The sequence below is a fragment of the Scomber japonicus genome, chromosome 18 (genome assembly GCF_027409825.1).
Source record: "Scomber japonicus isolate fScoJap1 chromosome 18, fScoJap1.pri, whole genome shotgun sequence".
Lineage (NCBI taxonomy): Eukaryota > Metazoa > Chordata > Actinopteri > Scombriformes > Scombridae > Scomber > Scomber japonicus.
The window spans coordinates 31,219,711-31,240,265 of record NC_070595.1 but is presented as its reverse complement, the minus strand read 5'-3'; the positions used below and the strand labels follow the sequence as shown (position 1 = coordinate 31,240,265).

Sequence of the window (20,555 nt, the reverse complement as noted above, 5' to 3'; positions counted from 1 at the left end):
CCCCCCCCCCCCCACTCGTCCCTCAGCAGCCTGAACAGAGTTTTCAGATGTCTTGAAGTGAAATATGGAACAGCTTTAGTGAGCGTCCGTACAATCAGACATCATAATAATAATAATAATGCTCATAATAACTTTATTTACAGTTATTATTACAGCAACACTTGTCCAGCTACGTTCTGCAGCCAGTTCCCAGTTAACCAGTTAGAAACAGTTTTTACACCACAGACTCAGACTCCACAATAAACACTGCATTCATTAATCTTCATTAATCTTCATTAATCTTCATTAATCTTCATTAATCTGCAGGTGGTGACTGGAGGCAGAGTGTATGTGCAGCCATGTCGTGTTCACTGTAGTGACTTTACACACAAAAACTACATTTGTACTACTAGAATCATACCGGTGATAAAAGCATTGTATAAGAAGACAATGTTAAAAAACCTACCAGCGCTGCGCTCTGTCATTATTTATAAGTTAGTTTTTATCATTTTGAATTTCTAGGACTGATCTCATCAATAAATTCATGTGATTCAAGTGAAAAGGAATCAGTATGTCCAGGGTCAAAGTCACTGAAAGGCTTTCCTGAGTCTCTGACATCACGCTGACATCACGATGACATCACGCTGACATCACGCTGACATCACGCTGACATCACGCTGACGTCACGATGACATCACGCTGACATCACGCTGACATCACGATGACGTCACGCTGACATCACGCTGACATCACGCTGACGTCACGCTGACATCACGCTGACGTCACGCTGACATCACGCTGACATCACGCTGACGTCACGATGACATCACGCTGACATCACGCTGACGTCACGATGACATCACGCTGACGTCACGATGACGTCACGATGACGTCACGCTTACATCACAATGACGTCATTCATTCCAGCTGCTGACCCTGCTGATGAAGGTCTGAGTGATTGGTTATTGACGACGCTGCCGGTCTGTGAACGTTTGATACGAAGTTAAATGAAAGATTATTAAACGTTCTTCAACAGCTGCAGCAACAGTTTCTGCTCTGTGATTGGTCGTCTGGACTCCTGAACAGAACTCAGCGTGGATCAAACTTAGTCTGAGAGTACTGATGACATCATAGCGGTACTGATGACATCATAGCGGTCAGGTAAGCGTCAATAATATCCTGCGTTAGTTTAAATAAAGTTTCAGATTAAAAAAACAGCATCAAACGTTTTCATGTTCAAAGCTTCAGCTGCTCCCACAGGAACCGTCCTCAGGTGAGTCCTCAGGTGAGTCCCCAGGTGAGCCCTCAGGTGAGTCCCCAGGTGAGTCCCCAGGTGAGTCCTCAGGTGAGTCCTCAGGTGAGTCCCCAGGTGAGTCCTCAGGTGAGTCCTCAGGTGAGTCCTCAGAGAGCCACGATCAGACGATAGACTCCCTCAGGTTCTCATCTCGCAGGAAGTCACGCATGTTGAGTGGCGGCGCAGCGTGGAGGAGAAACTCACTCTGAAGCTCCACCCGGGCAGCAGGAGCCGGACTCTCACCTGAGACAGGTGAGGCAGGTGAGGCAGGTGAGGCAGGTGAGACAGGTGAGACAGGTGAGGCAGGTGAGACAGGTGAGGCAGGTGAGGCAGGTGGGACAGGTGAGACAGGTGGGACAGGTGAGACAGGTGAGACAGGTGGGACAGGTGAGACAGGTGAGGCAGGTGAGGCAGGTGGGACAGGTGGGACAGGTGAGGCAGGTGAGACAGGTGGGACAGGTGAGACAGGTGGGACAGGTGAGACAGGTGAGGCAGCCGTCCTCGTCTCGTCTCCGTCACCGTCTTCGTCTCCGTACAGCTGATGGATTCGTTGGCAGAGGAGACCTTCTGTCTCCGGAGGCGGCTCCTCGCCTCGCCGTCCCTTCGTCTTCTCGCGGTATTTGTAGGACGCCAGTTTGAGCGTCCGCTGCAGCAGGTGCTTCCTGTACGCTCTCTGGATCACCTTCGCTGCCACCTCTTCCTGTTTCCTCCGCAGGGTGCTGCTGATTGGTTGATACGACACCTGCAGTAATACATCAACACATCAGTTTCTATTGACCCGTCTCCTCTAGCTCGTCGTTCATGTTCTGCATCGTACGATAAAATGATGAAGTGAAATATTAAACTAGTAACATCAAGAAAAGCTTCAGTTTAACCATCAGTTCAAACCTTTGAGGGATTGTTGGCCATGAACTTCTCCTCCATGCTGGCTTTGAGAGCGTCCATCCCTCCTGCATCACCCAGCACCTGCACACACACACACACACACACACACACACACACACACACACACACACACACACACACACACACACACACACACACACACACAGACACACACACACACACACACACACACATATATATGACACAACATAAAGTAACATGGGGCAAAGCTAAATCGTAGCTAAATGTGCCCGTTTACAAATGAATGAACATTTTTTGGTTTAGCATCTAATTGACTAAAAAGAGACGTTTTCCCTTTAAACAACCTTTTTGTCCCGTTGATTACAGATTTTTGAGTTTACGAGGTGCACTTGAATGCACCATGGTGTGACATGACTGCAGGTTGCTCATATTCTGACCCATCATTAGTCTCTACACTCACATTCATTCTCCGTCAGTCATTAATTCATGTTTGATTCATCTGATGGAAAACATTCAGTCGCTGTTTTATGGTCCAGAACAAAAACATGTTTTTACGCTGTGAGTCACATCAGAGAAAGGCCAGATAAAGATGAGTCAACAGTATGTAAGGCTTAAAGGACGTTACCTGAGTCAGGAGACGTTACCTGAGACGTTACCTGAGTCAGGAGACGTAGCCTGAGTCAGGAGACGTTACTTGATTCAGGAGACGTAGCCTGAGTCAGGTGAGGTTACCGGAGTCAGGTGAGGTTACCTGTGCAGTGAGCGCCAGCAGGATGTCCAGACAGTGGATCTTGTCTCCAGGAACCAGAGGCAGATCCATGTGGATCAGTTTGATGGTGTTGGGTTTGGGGATCCTGAGAGGATCCTGCAGCGTGTCGCAGAAATCTGAAAGTTTACTGTGGAAACGAGAGTCCATCAGTCAGAGTTAATATGTTTTATTGATTACTGATCAATAATGACTTGGGATTAAGACTCACTTGTACTGGATGAACTGTGACGCGTCGGGGTCGAACTTCTCCCAGATCTCATAAAACATCTCGAAGTCGTCTTCGCACAGCGGGTCGCTGCTCTCCTCGGTGGCCACGTTGAAGTTCTCCAGGATGATGGCGATGTACATGTTGACCACCACCAGGAAGGACATGATGATGTAGGTGGTGAAGAAGACGATGCCCACGCCCGGGCTGCCGCAGTCTCCTCTGACCAGCGTCCCCGGATGCTCCGCGTTGGGGTCGCAGTCCGGAGGCGTGTTCATGATGGGGACCAGCATGCCGTCCCAACCCGCCGACGTCGTGATCATGAACATGCAGATCATGCTGTTCCCGAACGTCTCAAAGTTAAACATGTCATCTATCATGGCGCCCTTCCTCACGTAGGCGAAGTTCGACATGCCGAAGATGGAGAAGATGAACATGATGAGGAAGAGGAGGAGGCCGATGTTGAAGAGCGCAGGAAGTGACATCATCAGGGCGAAGAGCAGCGTCCGGATTCCCTTCGCCCCACGAATGAGACGAAGGACCCGACCGATGCGAGCCAATCGGATCACACGGAAGAGCGTGGGCGAGACAAAGTACTTCTCTATGATGTCAGCGAGGAGGAGACCTGGCGGAGGAGGAGAAGAAGAACACGTCAAACTCTTCTTCTTCTTCTTCTGCGATTTAACGAATCAACACTCTCACCAGACGGTTAGTGTTCGGTACTCTACGGTTCTAACTCCTGAAGTATAAAAACAATATAAAACATATAAAACCCATGAGCTCAACAATCGTACCTCAGCTTGTCTCGCTAGAACCGACCCAGCCGACAAGATAATGACATCATCAGAAGGCGACTCACCTACGATGGAGAGAATAACCACCACGAAGTCGAAGATGTTCCAGCCGACGGCGAAGTAGTAATGTCTGAGCGCGGTGATTTTGAGCGTGCACTCGATGGTGAAGAAGACGATGAAGACCAGGTTGACCCAGTACAGGATCCGGTCTTTCTCTGGACTCTGCTCGTCCGTCTCCACCATCATCGTCACCATGTTGAGACAGATCAGCACCATGATGAAGATGTCAAACGGCTGCTGGGTCACCAAGTCAAACACCAACGCCTGGAACTTGTTCTGTGGGACAGGAAGAGACACACCTGAAGACGTTTCACACCTGGACACACAGGTTGAGACAGGAAGTGACCTCACGGCGACTGACCTCGGGGCGTGGAACCGGTTTCTGAGGTTTCTTGGAGCCCAGTTTCTTCATAGCGTTGTAATATTTCTTCTGCTCCTCCGTCATGAAGATGTCTTTTCCCCCCAAGTAAAGACAAGAGAGAGAGACAGGTCATTATTCATCTATCTGTCTGTCTGTCTGTTTGTCTGTCTCTCTGTCTCTCTGAGTGTCTGTCTGTCTCTCTGTCTCTCTGTCTGTCTGCCTGTCTGTCTGTCTGCCTGTCTGTCTGTCTGTCTGTCTGCCTGTCTGTCTGTCTGTCTCTCTAAGTGTGACACATATCTTTGCTTTCTGCTGGTTGAAGTTGTCGATGATGACTCCGATGAAGAGGTTGAGGGTGAAGAAAGAGCCGAAGATGATGAAACAGACGAAGTACAGATACATGTACAGGTTGTCCTCGTAGATAGGCTGGGACTCCACCTGCACACACACACACACACACACACAGTATGGTAACCATGGTAACCATTAACAGTACCAGCAGCTAACAGCTGATGCACTAACCTCTCTGGAGTCCACGGCTGCGTACATGATGTCCATCCAACCTTTAAACGTGGCCTGATGGAAACAAACGCTGAGATCAGCAGAATAAAAACACATTGAACTTTATCTGAAGCTAAACATCCCAAACTAACGGAGAGGTCACATGTTCATACTGACCACCTGCAGCAGCGACAGGTAGCCCATCCCCACGTTGTCGTAGTTAACCTTTGTGTTCTTCCAGCGGACCTCAGTGAAGTTCATCTGAATCAGAGCCAAACATTCGGTCTTGTTGTCGACATCTTCGTGGTGAAAGGACTCGCCGGCCGTCTCGTTAAAGCAGTAATAATACTTTCCTGCAAACAGGTTGACGCCCATGATGCTGAAGATCAGCCAGAAGATCAGACACACCAGCAGCACGTTAAAGATGGACGGGATCGCTCCGACCAGCGCGTTCACCACCACCTGACCACAGAGAGAGAGAGACAGGTCAGTACATCGCACCCACCTGGACACAGAGAGACAGACAGGCAGGTGTCTCACCCTCATGCCCTCAAAGCGAGACAGGGCCCTCAGAGGCCTCAGAGCTCTCAGTGTCCTCAGAGACTTGATGGCTCCCAGCTCAGAGAATCCCAGCAGGTTGGCGGTCAGAGACACCAGAGACACCTGGGACAATAAATCAACCTTTATTTATATAGCACCACAACAAAAGACACCAGAGACAGATGAGAGTCAAGATGAGCAATTCAAGAATATGAGAAATATAAGAACAGGAGGAACGTCTCTGATTCACTCTGCATCTCTGGGACCTCCAACCAATTCAGACTGATATAGAAAAGTAGCTTCATTTATTCACCTGGACACTTTTTAATAGTCAGTATGATTACAGCAGGCTCAGAGATAATAAGAGTTGGTAAGATGATGAATTCATAAATCAGTTAAACTAGATTTAAAAGCAGCATCAGGTTTAAATTCAGACTGAACTCCGCAGCAAGACATCATGGAGGTTACGACCACTTCAATATAATCAATATATTAAAAAAAGATCAATAAGAGAGATTTGAAATGACATTTGACCCATTTTTTACCAAAAGTAAGACTGAATGCTCCTGAACATGTCAAATGGTGTAACCTCAAAAGAATGATAGATATTAAATATTGTATCAGGTACAGTGTGTTTAAGTGGACTTATACTAATAATGACTTCATTTAAAACATGTAAATGTTTCCTGGTCTCCATGGTAACCAGATGAAATGTAATATTTAGAACAATAGTATTCCATTAGCTTTATTTAATATAAAAGTTATAATGTAAGATCATGCCTAACTAGTTGATATTGTGTTTTATTGACTATTAACTGTTTTCAAGCAAGTTGAATTATTTGGTAGAAGGCAGCGGTTTGGGCAGATCATGGAGAAGGACTAACGGACGGCCTCGAAGAAGTTCTGGCAAACTGTCAGGTGACTCAGGAGGGCTCAGCTCAGGTTGTTGCTGCTGCCCTCGCCTGGCGATATTGTCGGGCGGGGGAAGGAACACTTCTAAACCCAGCCAACATGTTCTCTGTAGAGGAGGCAGAGCTGGATGATCCGGGGGGCGGGGTGGAGGTTCACCCTGTGATGCTGAAGGCTCTGGACATTGTGGGGTTGTCATTGTTGGCACGCCTCTTCAACGTCGCATGGAGGTCTGGGACAGTGACCCTTGGACTGGCAGACCGGAGGTTCCAACTATCAGGATCACACTACTCAGCCTCCTGGAGAAGCTGATGCTGAAAGGCTCCGGCTGATTGTTGAACCTGATTCAGGAGGAGCGATGTGGACTCTGGCCGTGGAACAGTGGACCAGCTCTTCACCCTGCAGGATCCTGGAGGGGTCATGGGAGTTCACACATCTAGTCTACATGTGCTTTGTGGACATCGAGAAGGCTTAGGACCGTGTCCCTGGGGGGACCTTGTGGGAGTTTGGGTTACCAGGGTCTCTGCTGCGAGCCATTGGGTCTCACAGACACAACCGCTGTGAGAGCTGTGTTCACATCCTCTGCAGTAAGTCAGACCTGGTCTCAGTGGGTGTTGGGCTCCATCAGGGCTGTCCCTGGTCTCTGATCCTGTTTGTGATCTTCATGGACAGAGTCTCAAAGTGCAGCCGGGGGGAGGAGAGAGTCCAGTTTGGGGACCTCAGAATGGCCTCTCTGCTGTTTGTGGTTGATGTTGTTCTGTTGGACTCTACAGGTGAAGATATCCAACAGGCTCTGGGACGGTTTGTAGCTGAATGTGAAGCGGTCGGGATGAGAGTCAGCACCTCCACATCTGAGGCCATGGTACTCTGCTGGAACAAGGTGGACTGCCCCCTCAGGGTTGGGGGGAGGGGGGGGTTACTGCCCAGGATGGGTGCAGCATCAGCAGTGATGACTGTCCTGGTGGAGAACGAGCTGAGCCTGAAGGTGCAGCTCTCAGTTCAGCAGTCAGTCTACGTCCCAACCCTCACCTCTGCTCACCAGCTTTGGGTAGTGACCCAAACAATGAGATGCTGGATCCAAGCAGAGAGAGTCTGGGCTCAGCGTTAGAGATCGGGTCAGGAGTTCAGACATCCGGGGGAGGCTAGGAGTAGTTTTTATGGTTACACCACTTAGACATTTTTACCATAATCCTCTAATATATGTGTGAAGTTATTCATGTTTATTTTAACCCTTTAAATTTAAACTAAACCTCATGGAGACAGAAACACCTCACTGACCCGTCTGCATACAGAGCTCGTTGCTATGGTAACATGTTCTTACGTCTACGATGAGGAAGTCAAGCCAGCACCAGGCGTTGGTGAAGTAGGTCTTGAATCCGTAGGCGACCCACTTGAGAATCATCTCGATTACGAACACGTAGGTGAACACCTGGTCGGCGTACTCCAGCAACGTCTTTATGACCCGACGCTGCTCCAGGTAGACGTCTTCAAACGCCTACACACACACACACACACACACACACACGTTAGCACTGTTCACACACACACACACACACGTTAGTACTGTTCACACACACACATACACACACACACGTTAGCACTGTTCAAACACACACACACACACACACACACACACACACACACACACACACACACACACACACACAACCAGCTCAGTGACGCTCATCAAGCTGAAATCTGAGCTCTAATTGAATGATGCTAATTTGTTTCCATGGCAACAGAAGAGAGGTTTTGTCATTAGTTCATCATGATGTCACAGTGTTACAAACTCACCTACGGCAGCCATGTTTGTAGTCCATTGTTAGCTACGTGTTAGCTGTGAGTTAGTTTTCCAGCGAGCTGCTGTCGGCCATGTTGTCTCCAAAGGTTAGTACTCACACTGAGGACCAATCAGAGCTGACCTGCTCAGTCACATGGTCTGATGTTACAGTACACAGAGTGATGTTGAGGTTAATAAAAGATAAAGATGAAGAGTCACCAGAGCTCCGCTGCTCAGCAGGATCATGAAGATGATGAAAGACTCAAAGTAGTTGTGTTCAACGATGGAGTAACACGTTCTCCTGAAGTTAGACCAGACCTTCCCTCGGCCCTGGGACGTGTCTATGACCAGGCACGGACAGCAGCGGTAGCACTCTGAAACCACACAAACACATACACACACACACACACACACACACACACACACACACACACACACAGACATACACACACATATACACACATACACACACATACACACACACACACACACATATATATATACACATACACACACACACATATACACACATATACACACACACACATATATATACACATACACACACACACACACACACATACACACACACACACACACACACACACACACACACACACACACACACACACATACACAGATATTTTTAGAGATTTTATTGGAAATTTGTCTCAGGCTGAAACTGACAGTGTGTGTGTATATGTGTGTGTGTGTGTATGTGTGTGTGTGTATATGTGTGTCTGTCTGTGTGTGTGTGTGTGTGTGTGTGTGTGTACCTTCAGTGCAGCAGTCCACAGGTATGTTTTTATCCTCCTCTTCATCGTGGTCTTCCTCCTGGACTTCAGGGATCCTCTGGACGGTGCTGCAGAGCGACGACTCGTCACACTGAACAAACACACACTGATTATTGATCGGGGACTTTATTTTCCCGCTCTTTATGAAGCAGAGATAACTGGATCATTTACTTGGGAGTGATTTTCTTCCTCTTCATCACCATCATCATCATCATCTTCATCATCTTCATCATCATCATCATCTTCGTCATCATCGTCATTTTCAGGCGTCTCAAAGTCCGACTCGGCCTCGGCGATGGGAACCTTCAGGGTGGCGATGTTGTGGTAGTTACTCGGCTGGTCGTCATGGTTACAGCTGAGAGCGTTGACCTCTGACCCCGGCTGGTCGTCATGGTTACAGCTGAGAGCGTTGACCTCTGACCCCGGCTGGTCCGAGGCCACAAAGCTCAAAGCCAAGAACTCCTTCCTGTCGTCCTCGTCGCCGTCGGCCGCTAACGACACAGAGAAAACATTCAGTATTCAAACCTCACAGACTGATGAAGTCCTGGTTCTGTGGTGGTCTGGATCTACCGCTCTGGTCCGGGTCCTTCTTCCCCAGCAGAGTCCAGAACTGCTCCAGGACCCAGGACGTCACCCAGGCAACGGCCCTGTTGATCCGATTTATGGCGATCTGCAGGTTGTTCTCTCCGTCTTCATCTGGAGCCGCCAGGTTCTCACCGCTGAAGGAGCTGAGCAGCAGAGCCAGGAACAGGTTCAGGACCTGAAACCAGACCAGCAGACTGAGGGGGGGCAGAAACAGTTTGTGTAGAAAATGACGTCACAGCAGTTTAACTCAGCGTTGCTATGACGACCAGCTGGTACCAAACCCAGGAGAGCAGAGCTAGAACTGTCTAATGGAAAAGCCCCAAAAGTCAGCACCAGGTTCAATATGCACATTTAAACTGGCATTAGATTTGCTGACGGACTCTGGTGGGACTTTGAGGACCCATGAGACCAGAACCAACATCTCAAAGTCTGAGGAGGACTCCAAAGCCAAAAGTCCAAACCGGTTCCAGGTGGAGCTGGTCTCATGTTGAGTTATCAGCAGTCAGAAGAATTCATAAATATGGAAATATAAACGTTATAACACTGATTACTTGTTCAGGTCTGGTTCAGGACCTGGATCTGACTCACCACCAGGTTACCGATGACCATGACCAACATGAAGACCATCAGGCACATGGTCTGACCCGCCACCTCCATGCAGTCCCACATGGTCTCGATCCACTCGCCGCAGAGGACCCTGAAGATGATGAGGAAGGCGTGGAAGAAGTCGTTCATGTGCCAGCGGGGCAGCTCGCAGTCCTCGGCGATGCGGCACACGCAGTCTTTGTAGCTCTTCCCGAACAGCTGCATGCCGACCACGGCGAAGATGAAGACGATGATGGCCAGGACCAGCGTCAGGTTCCCCAGAGCCCCCACCGAGTTACCGATGATCTTTATCAGCATGCTCAGAGTCGGCCACGACTTAGCCAGCTTAAACACTCGCATCTGGGGGTGAGACCGGTGAGGAGACAGGTGGTGAGACGGGTGGTGAGACAGGTGGTGAGACCGGTGGTGAGACAGGTGGTGAGACGGGTGGTGAGACAGGTGGTGAGACGGGTGTTGAGACGGGTGAGGAGACGGGTAGTGAGACGGGTGAGGAGACGGGTGGTGAGACGGGTGGTGAGACAGGTAGTGAGACGGGTGGTGAGACAGGTGGTGAGACGGGTGGTGAGACGGGTGGTGAGACGGGTGGTGAGACAGGTGGTGAGACAGGTGGTGAGATGGGTGGTGAGACAGGTCGTGAGATAGGTGGTGAGACAGGTGGTCAGACGGGTGGGGATGTAATGATGATGTAATGATGCTGATGTCATACTGACCAATCGGAAGGAGCGCAGCACCGACAGACCCTGAACGTTGGCCAATCCCAGCTCCACCAGACTCATGGTGACGATGATGCTGTCAAAGATGTTCCAGCCCACCTGTAACCATGGCAACGGGTCAATCTCACATCACCGTCACCACAATGTCACCATGATGTCATCGTGATGTCATCGTGATGTCAACACAATGTCACCACGATGTCACCGTGATGTCACCGTGATGTCACCGTGATGTCACCGCCTTGATGCAGTGAACCAGAAGTCTCACCTGGAAGTAGTAGTACGGGTCCATGGCCAGAAGTTTGAGAATCATCTCAGCCGTGAAGATCCCTGTGAACACCTGCAAGAGGTCAGAGGTCAGAGGTCAGACGTCAAGGGTCAGAGGTCAGAGGTCAAGGGTCAGAGGTAGGAGGTCAGAGGTCAAACAGAAGCAGACTTTTTGGGCACTGACCAGGTTCCCGACGCTCAGCAGCTCCTCAAACTGCGGCGTCATGGGGTAATGCTCCATGGCCATGAACACGGTGTTCAGCACGATGCAGATGGTGATGCTGAGGTCGACGAACGGGTCCATGACGATGGTGTAGAGCCACGGCTTGATCCACCGCCAGCAGCCACAGCAGTTCCACTTCAGGAAGATATCAGAGAAGGCGTACCAACACGGAGGACACGGTCTCTGGTCGTCATCATACCCTGAAACACAGTGAGACAACAGCTGGAGACAGCAGCTGGAGACAGCAGCTGGAGACAACAGCTAGAGACAACAGCTGGAGACAACAGCTGGAGACAACAGCTGGAGACTGCAGCTGGAGACAGCAGCTGGAGAAAGCAGCTGAAGACAGCAGCTGGAGAAAGCAGCTGGAGACAGCAGCTGGAGACAACAGCTGGAGACAGCAGCTGGAGACAACAGCTGGAGACAGCAGCTGGAGACAACAGCTGGAGAAAGCAGCTGGAGACAGCAGCTGGAGAAAGCAGCTGGAGACTGCAGCTGGAGACAACAGCTGGAGACAACAGCTGGAGACAGCAGCTGGAGACAGCAGCTGGAGACTGCAGCTGGAGACAGCAGCTGGAGACAGCAGCTGGAGACTGCAGCTGGAGACAACAGCTGGAGAAAGCAGCTGGAGACTGCAGCTGGAGACAACAGCTGGAGAAAGCAGCTGGAGACAGCAGCTGGAGAAAGCAGCTGGAGACAGCAGCTGGAGACAGCAGCTGGAGACTGCAGCTGGAGACAACAGCTGGAGAAAGCAGCTGGAGACAGCAGCTGGAGAAAGCAGCTGGAGACAGCAGCTGGAGACAACAGCTGGAGAAAGCAGCTGGAGACAACAGCTGGAGACAGCAGCTGGAGACAACAGCTAACCCTAACCCAGCTGGAGACAGCAGCTGGAGACAACAGCTGGAGACAACAGCTGGAGAAAGCAGCTGGAGACAGCAGCTGGAGACAACAGCTGGAGACAACAGCTAACCCTAACCTAGGTGGAGACAACAGCTAGAGACTGCAGCTGGAGACAGTGTTAGATAACTTTACTTTTAAAAGTAACGTTCCTGCTCTTATTTCCTCCCACTCGTTCTAAATAATGTGAATATTTACACCAAGCTGTCCCTTCTGAGCTGCCGTACAGGTGAGCAGAGACCCTAACCCTACTGGAGATGACAGAAAGTTACTTTATAGGCACAGACTTCATTGAAGCCTGAATTCTGTGGAGGAAATGTGTGTGTGTGTGTGTGTGTGTGTGTGTGTGTGTGTGTGTGTGTGTGTGTGTGTGTGTGTGTACCATCCATGGCAGTTTGATCTTGCTCGTTTACATCTGCAGTTGATGATGAATCGTGTTTCTCTGAGAACTCCACGCTGCAGTTTGCCTGTTGTAATAAACACACACACACACACACACACACACACACACACACACACACACAGACACACACACACACAGACACACACAGACACACACAGATCATTGGATATTCATCAGCTGTTTATGTGTTTATTAAGTGCTGTGTATAGCCGTCTGTTAATAAGCAGTTGTGGATGTGGTGGGTCGGACAGTTAGCTGACCTCCTCCCTCTTCTTCAGGGCCTCCAGGATTTGGGCGTATTCTTCCTCCTTCTGTTTGGCCTCGGCGATGCTTGCCTCGTTCTGATCGGCGTACGCCATGGCAACCACCGCCAGGATCAGGTTGATGAGGTAGAACGAGCCGAGGAAGATCACCACCACGAAGAAGATCATGTAGGTTTTACCTGCCGCACGCAGAGTCTGACAGACAGACAGGTGAGAGACAGACAGGTACAGAGAGACAGACAGGTGAAGGACAGACAAGTACAGAGAGACAGACAGGTGAGAGACAGACAGGTGAGGGACAGACAAGTACAGAGAGACAGACAGGTGAGAGACAGACAGGTGAGACAGAAAGGAGAGAGAGACAGACAGATGACAGACAGGTATAGAGACAGACAGGTGAGAGACAGGTACAGAGACAGACAGGTGAGAGACAGACAGGTACAGAGACAGACAGGTGAAAGACAGACAGGTACAGAGACAGACAGGTGAGAGACAGGTGAGAGACAGACAGGTGAGAGACAGACAGGTGAGAGACAGGTGAGAGACAGACAGGTGAGAGACAGACAGGTGAGAGACAGACAGGTCCTGACCAGCTGGAACAGGTTCTCCCAGTAGTCCTGGGTCATCAGTCTGAACAGAGCCAGAAACGCCCAGCCGAACGTGTCGTAGCTCGTGTAGCCGTAGTTTGGATTCCTGCCAACTTTCAGACATGTGTAACCCTCCGGACAGACCCTGAACACATCACCATCTTCATCATCACCATCACACCATCATCATCATCATCATCACCATCATCATCTTCATCATCATCATCACCACTATCATCATCACCACCATCATCATCATCACCACCACCATCATCACCATCATCATCATCATCATCATCATCACCATCATCACCATCATCATCATCATCACCATCATCATCATCTTCATCATCACCATCATCATCATCACCACCATCATCATCACCATCATCATCATCACCATCACCATCATCATCACCACCATCATCATCTTCATCATCACCATCATCACCATCATCACCACCATCACACCATCATCATCATCACATCATCATCATCACCATCATCACCATCATTATCATCATCACCATCATCACCATCATCACCATCATCACCATCATAATCATCATCATCATCACCATCATCATCATCATCACCATCATCTTCATCACTTACCCGGCGTCTGAGCTGTTTCCACACAGCAGAGCATCATTCGCTCCGGGGAGGTAATAATGGTTTTCTGTCAGACAGTCAAAGATGAAGATGTTAGAGCTACAAATGTCATCATCATCATCATCATCATCATCATCATCATCATCATTGTACCAGTATTTTTGATGTACTCTTGGAAATCAAAATCGCTTCCTGTGTCGTTGCCGTAGGTGTTGTTGCCAAGGTAACTAGTGGTGAGGTTACTGGGAGACGTGTCGTTGCCGAGGTAACCAGTAGTGAGGTTGCCGGGAGACGTGTGGTTGCCGAGCAACAGTGGCGACATCAGGACACATTTTTGCCTCAAGTTTCCCATGAAGAGCTGCAGACCAATCAGAGCGAAGACGCTGAGGCAGAACACAGTCAGGATCATGACGTCCGCCATCTTCTTCACTGATTGGATGAGAGCTCCGACAATCGTCTTCAAACCTGAGGGGGGCGGAGTTTAAGACAGAAACATGATGACACGCGACTGTTTGACTTCCTGTTTGTTTATGACGTTTTCCACCGGCCACTTTATTAGGTTCACCTGTTCACCTGCTCCTCAATCAGCCAATCACAAGGCAGCATGGGTTTATAGAGGAGGCTCCCACAAACAGGAAGCCGGGTTCCTCTCCTGTCTGCCAAGAACAGGAAACCGGGTTCCTCTCCTGTCTGCCAAGAACAGGAAACCGGGTTCCTCTCCTGTCTGCCAAGAACAGGAAACCGGGTTCCTCTCCTGTCTGCTAAGAACAGGAAACCGGGTTCCTCTCCTGTCTGCTAAGAACAGGAAACCGGGTTCCTCTCCTGTCTGCTAAGAACAGGAAACTTCCAGCAGGATGACTCTCAGATTCTCTCAGACTGGTTTCTTACAGTTAGAGAACTTGTCATGTGGGCCTGCCTCTCTACAAGGCCTGAACCTACACTCAGGCCTTGTATGAAGCCCGTGGTGAAGCTCTCCTTGAAGGTCTGGTGCAGTTTAGATGAGTCTCTCAATGAATGCCCCTACCTGGTTTAACCCTCTATTACAGATGGACCTGTCAGTGCCTGGACCAGGAGCAGTCTGCTCACATTAAAGGATTTATATGTTGATGATAGTTTTGCATCATTTAAGCAACTGAGATCAAACCAACTCACTTTTTAAATACTTGCAGCTTCACAGCTTTGTATCATCATAAACTGTCCGTCATCAGTTCTCTCCTTGAATTGGTTTCAGAGCTCGGATCGGAACAATCTATATTTTACTCAACAATTACAATTACATCTTCAAATTGTGTAAAACAGGCAAGGTGGACCTAATAAAGTGGTCGGTGAGTATTAAAAATACACACACACACACACACACACACACACACACACACACACACACACAAACACACACACACACACTGACCTGGGATGACTGTGATGGTTTTTAGTGCTCGAAGAACTCTGAACGTCCTCAAAGCAGAAACATTTCCCAAATCTACGAACTCTGTGAGATATCTGAAACACATTCATCATCATCATCTTCATCACCACTACCATCATCAACACCACCACATTCACCATCACCTTCATCTTCACCATCATCATCATCATTATCATCAGTGTGCATTGAGACTTACGCCATGCTGATGACCATGAAGTCAAGCCAGTTCCAGGGGTCTCTGAGGAAGGTGAAGTCTCCCACACAGAATCCTCTCGACATGACTTTCACTGAAGCTTCAAAAGTGTAAATTCCTGTAAACACGTATCTGTCGGACCACAAGAACATCCATCAGACACCCATCAGACACCCATCAGTCACCCATCAGACACCCATCAGACACCCATCAGACACCCATCAGATACCCATCAGTCACCCATCAGACACCCATCAGATACCCATCAGACACCCATCAGATACTCATCAGACACCCATCAGACACCCATCAGATACCCATCAGACACCCATCAGACACCCATCAGACACCCATCAGATACCCATCAGATACTCATCAGACACCCATCAGACACCCATCAGACACCCATCAGTCACCCATCAGACACCCATCAGACACCCATCAGATACCCATCAGTCACCCATCAGATACCCATCAGACACCCATCAGTCACCCATCAGACACCCATCAGACACCCATCAGATACCCATCAGACACCCATCAGACACCCATCAGACACCCATCAGACACCCATCAGATACCCATCAGTCACCCATCAGTCACCCATCAGTCACCCATCAGTCACCCATCAGACACCCATCAGACACCCATCAGACACCCATCAGATACCCATCAGTCACCCATCAGTCACCCATCAGTCACTCATCAGTCACCCATCAGATACCCATCAGTCACCCATCAGTCACCCATCAGTCACTCATCAGTCACCCATCAGACACCCATCAGACACCCATCAGACACCCATCAGATACCCATCAGTCACCCATCAGTCACCCATCAGTCACTCATCAGTCACCCATCAGATACCCATCAGTCACCCATCAGTCACCCATCAGTCACTCATCAGTCACCCATCAGACACCCATCAGACACCCATCAGACACCCATCAGACACCCATCAGACACTCATCAGTCACCCATCAGATACCCATCAGTCACCCATCAGTCACCCATCAGTCACTCATCAGTCACCCATCAGACACCCATCAGATACCCATCAGACAGTCACTCATCAGACACCCATCAGTCACCCATCAGTCACCCATCAGACACCCATCAGTCACCCATCAGTCACCCATCAGACACCCATCAGACACCCATCAGATACCCATCAGATACCCATCAGTCACCCATCAGACACCCATCAGTCACCCATCAGATACCCATCAGTCACCCATCAGACACCCATCAGTCACCCATCAGACATCCATCAGACACCCATCAGACACCCATCAGATACCCATCAGTCACCCATCAGATACCCATCAGATACCCATCAGTCACCCATCAGATACCCATCAGATACCCATCAGTCACCCATCAGATACCCATCAGACACCCATCAGATACCCATCAGTCACCCATCAGATACCCATCAGATACCCATCAGTCACCCATCAGATACCCATCAGTCACCCATCAGTCACCCATCAGATACCCATCAGATACCCATCAGACACCCATCAGTCACCCATCAGATACCCATCAGTCACCCATCAGACACCCATCAGTCACCCATCAGACATCCATCAGACACCCATCAGACACCCATCAGATACCCATCAGTCACCCATCAGATACCCATCAGATACCCATCAGTCACCCATCAGATACCCATCAGATACCCATCAGTCACCCATCAGATACCCATCAGACACCCATCAGATACCCATCAGTCACCCATCAGATACCCATCAGATACCCATCAGTCACCCATCAGATACCCATCAGTCACCCATCAGTCACCCATCAGATACCCATCAGTCACCCATCAGATACCCATCAGACACCCATCAGATACCCATCAGTCACCCATCAGATACCCATCAGATACCCATCAGTCACCCATCAGATACCCATCAGATACCCATCAGTCACCCATCAGTCACTCATCAGACACCCATCAGTCACCCATCAGTCACCCATCAGACACCCATCAGTCACCCATCAGATACCCATCAGTCACCCATCAGTCACTCATCAGACACCCATCAGTCACCCATCAGTCACCCATCAGACACCCATCAGTCACCCATCAGTCACTCATCAGACACCCATCAGTCACCCATCAGTCACCCATCAGACACCCATCAGACACACATCAGTCACCCATCAGTCACCATGGTTTCCATGGTAACGTGCTAGCTGTTAACTCACTCCACAGTCTTGCTCCATGGTGGAGGGTCGCTCATCGTCATGAACACACAGTTGGTCAGAATCGTCAACATGATGAAATAACTGAATAAAGTTTTATCTTTAAGGAACAAAAAATATTTATTAACCAATCAGAGAGCAGCACAGGGTGACATGCATTAACCAATCAGAGAGCAGCACAGGGTGACATGTGTTAACCAATCAGAGAGCAGCACAGGGTGACATGTGTTAACCAATCAGAGAGCAGCACAGGGACAGGAAGGATATGAGTGGATGAGGATCCTGATGGAGTAAATCCTCAGACGGCTAAACGGACTCAGCAGGTAACAGGCCGGGTCGGCGTTAAACCTGAAGATGGTGTTTCCCTTACTGAGCACGATGAAGGTCTGCAGACAGACAGGTCACAGGTCAGATAGACAGGTCAGACAGACAGACAGACAGGTCAGACAGACAGGTCACAGGTCAGACAGACAGGTCAGACAGACAGATCACAGGTCAGACAGACAGGTCACAGGTCAGACAGACAGACAGACAGACAGACAGACAGGTCAGACAGACAGGTCACAGGTCAGACAGACAGGTCAGACAGACAGATCACAGGTCAGACAGACAGGTCACAGGTCAGACAGACAGGTCACAGGTCAGACAGACAGATCACAGGTCAGACAGACAGACAGACAGATCACAGGTCAGACAGACAGGTCACAGGTCAGACAGACAGAGAGGTCAGACAGACAGGTCACAGGTCAGACAGACAGATCACAGGTCAGACAGACAGGTCACAGGTCAGACAGACAGATCACAGGTCAGACAGACAGACAGATCACAGGTCAGACAGACAGGTCACAGGTCAGACAGACAGATCACAGGTCAGACAGACAGGTCACAGGTCAGACAGACAGACAGGTCACACAGACAGGTCACAGGTCAGACAGACAGATCACAGGTCAGACAGACAGGTCACAGGTCAGACAGATCACAGGTCAGACAGACAGGTCACAGGTCAGACAGACAGGTCACAGGTCAGACAGACAGACAGACAGATCACAGGTCAGACAGACAGGTCAGACAGACAGGTCAGACAGACAGACAGACAGATCACAGGTCAGACAGACAGGTCACAGGTCAGACAGACAGATCACAGGTCAGACAGACAGGTCACAGGTCAGACAGACAGACAGGTCAGACAGACAGGTCACAGGTCAGACAGATCACAGGTCAGACAGACAGGTCACAGGTCAGACAGACAGGTCACAGGTCAGACAGACAGACAGACAGATCACAGGTCAGACAGACAGGTCAGACAGACAGGTCAGACAGACAGACAGACAGATCACAGGTCAGACAGACAGGTCACAGGTCAGACAGACAGATCACAGGTCAGACAGACAGGTCACAGGTCAGACAGACAGACAGGTCAGACAGACAGGTCACAGGTCAGACAGATCACAGGTCAGACAGACAGGTCACAGGTCAGACAGACAGGTCAGACAGACAGGTCACAGGTCAGACAGACAGACAGACAGATCACAGGTCAGACAGACAGGTCAGACAGACAGGTCAGACAGACAGACAGACAGATCACAGGTCAGACAGACAGGTCACAGGTCAGACAGACAGGTCACAGGTCAGATAGATCACAGGTCAGACAGACAGGTCACAGGTCAGACAGACAGGTCACAGGTCAGACAGACAGGTCACAGGTCAGACAGACAGGTCAGACAGACAGGTCAGACAGACAGGTCACAGGTCAGACAGACAGGTCACAGGGGACAGACCTTATGTGATTGGTAGAAGGGATCCAGCTCCTCCAATGGGGTGTTGATTAGCTCAGGGGGCGGGTCCCCGTAGATGAATGGGAGGGGCTTACCAGCCTCCAGGTCACTGGCTGGCTTAGGCAGGTCTTCCTCTGCCACCTGTCAATCAGAGAACCGGCCAATGAGAGAGGAGAGTTTGAATCAGAGTTAAAGACAATGAACATTTAGATGGTTAATCAGAGATCTGCCTGCTGATTGGTGGAGGAGTTCTCAGAGTGTTGAATGTTGTCATTGACAGTTGAAAGGTGATCCGTATGTTTTTACCTCTATGTTCTTCTCCTTCTTCCTCTGTTGCTCCTGCTCCTCGGCTTCATATCGTCGTTGGATCTCTTCCAGTGAAGCTGGCGTGAAGCGTCTGAAGATCTCCGTACCAAGAGGGGGCAGCAGAGGCGCCATCCTGGCATTCTGCAGCTCCGCCCAGCGACCGCCTGCTGCGGGGACGGAGGGTTAAAATCACCCAACACTGATAGACAGGTCAGGAACTTCATAAACCAACACAGAGAGACAAACAGGAAGTAACAGAACAGGAAGTGACAAACAGGAAGTAACAGAACAGGAAGTGACAAACAGGAAGTAACAGAACAGGAAGTGACAAACAGGAAGTAACAGAACAGGAAGTAACACGTCCACACGGCCCTGACTGAAGATCTAAACTGATACGAAGAAATTAATCAATAAAACATTATTATGTCATATTATTGATTTTATTGTTCATTGTTGTATTTGTTACTGTTCAGTAGAAGATAATCACATCTGTTCACATCTGAGATTCATCAGATTCATCAGTTTGATCAGTTTGATCAGTGATCGTGTTACTGATCACACCGACAGACTGACAGGAACTCATTCCTTCAGTGTTGACTCTATTGGTTTTAGACACAATAAGCAGAGTGGTTGAA

At 49.4% G+C, this 20,555-nt stretch overlaps 1 protein-coding gene across 1 annotated transcript; it reads right to left on the bottom strand.

Annotated features, from left to right (window-relative positions):
• Window positions 1-1,348: 1,348 nt before the first annotated feature.
• scn4ab (sodium channel, voltage-gated, type IV, alpha, b) lies at window positions 1,349-20,067 on the bottom strand. The gene is given in 30 exon segments (XM_053338113.1): window positions 1,349-1,516; window positions 1,793-2,015; window positions 2,162-2,239; window positions 2,892-3,036; window positions 3,118-3,739; window positions 3,974-4,244; window positions 4,330-4,434; window positions 4,627-4,764; window positions 4,849-4,902; window positions 5,005-5,289; window positions 5,368-5,490; window positions 7,598-7,771; window positions 8,276-8,430; window positions 8,833-8,941; window positions 9,022-9,341; window positions 9,421-9,610; window positions 10,024-10,380; window positions 10,752-10,853; window positions 11,023-11,094; window positions 11,206-11,570; window positions 12,723-13,002; window positions 13,398-13,539; window positions 14,010-14,073; window positions 14,160-14,471; window positions 15,415-15,506; window positions 15,629-15,757; window positions 17,843-17,920; window positions 18,107-18,225; window positions 19,618-19,755; window positions 19,921-20,067. Coding segments are annotated over 30 exon segments (5,496 nt in total). The 5' UTR covers window positions 20,053-20,067; the 3' UTR covers window positions 1,349-1,394.
• Between the last annotated feature and the right edge of the window lie 488 nt (window positions 20,068-20,555).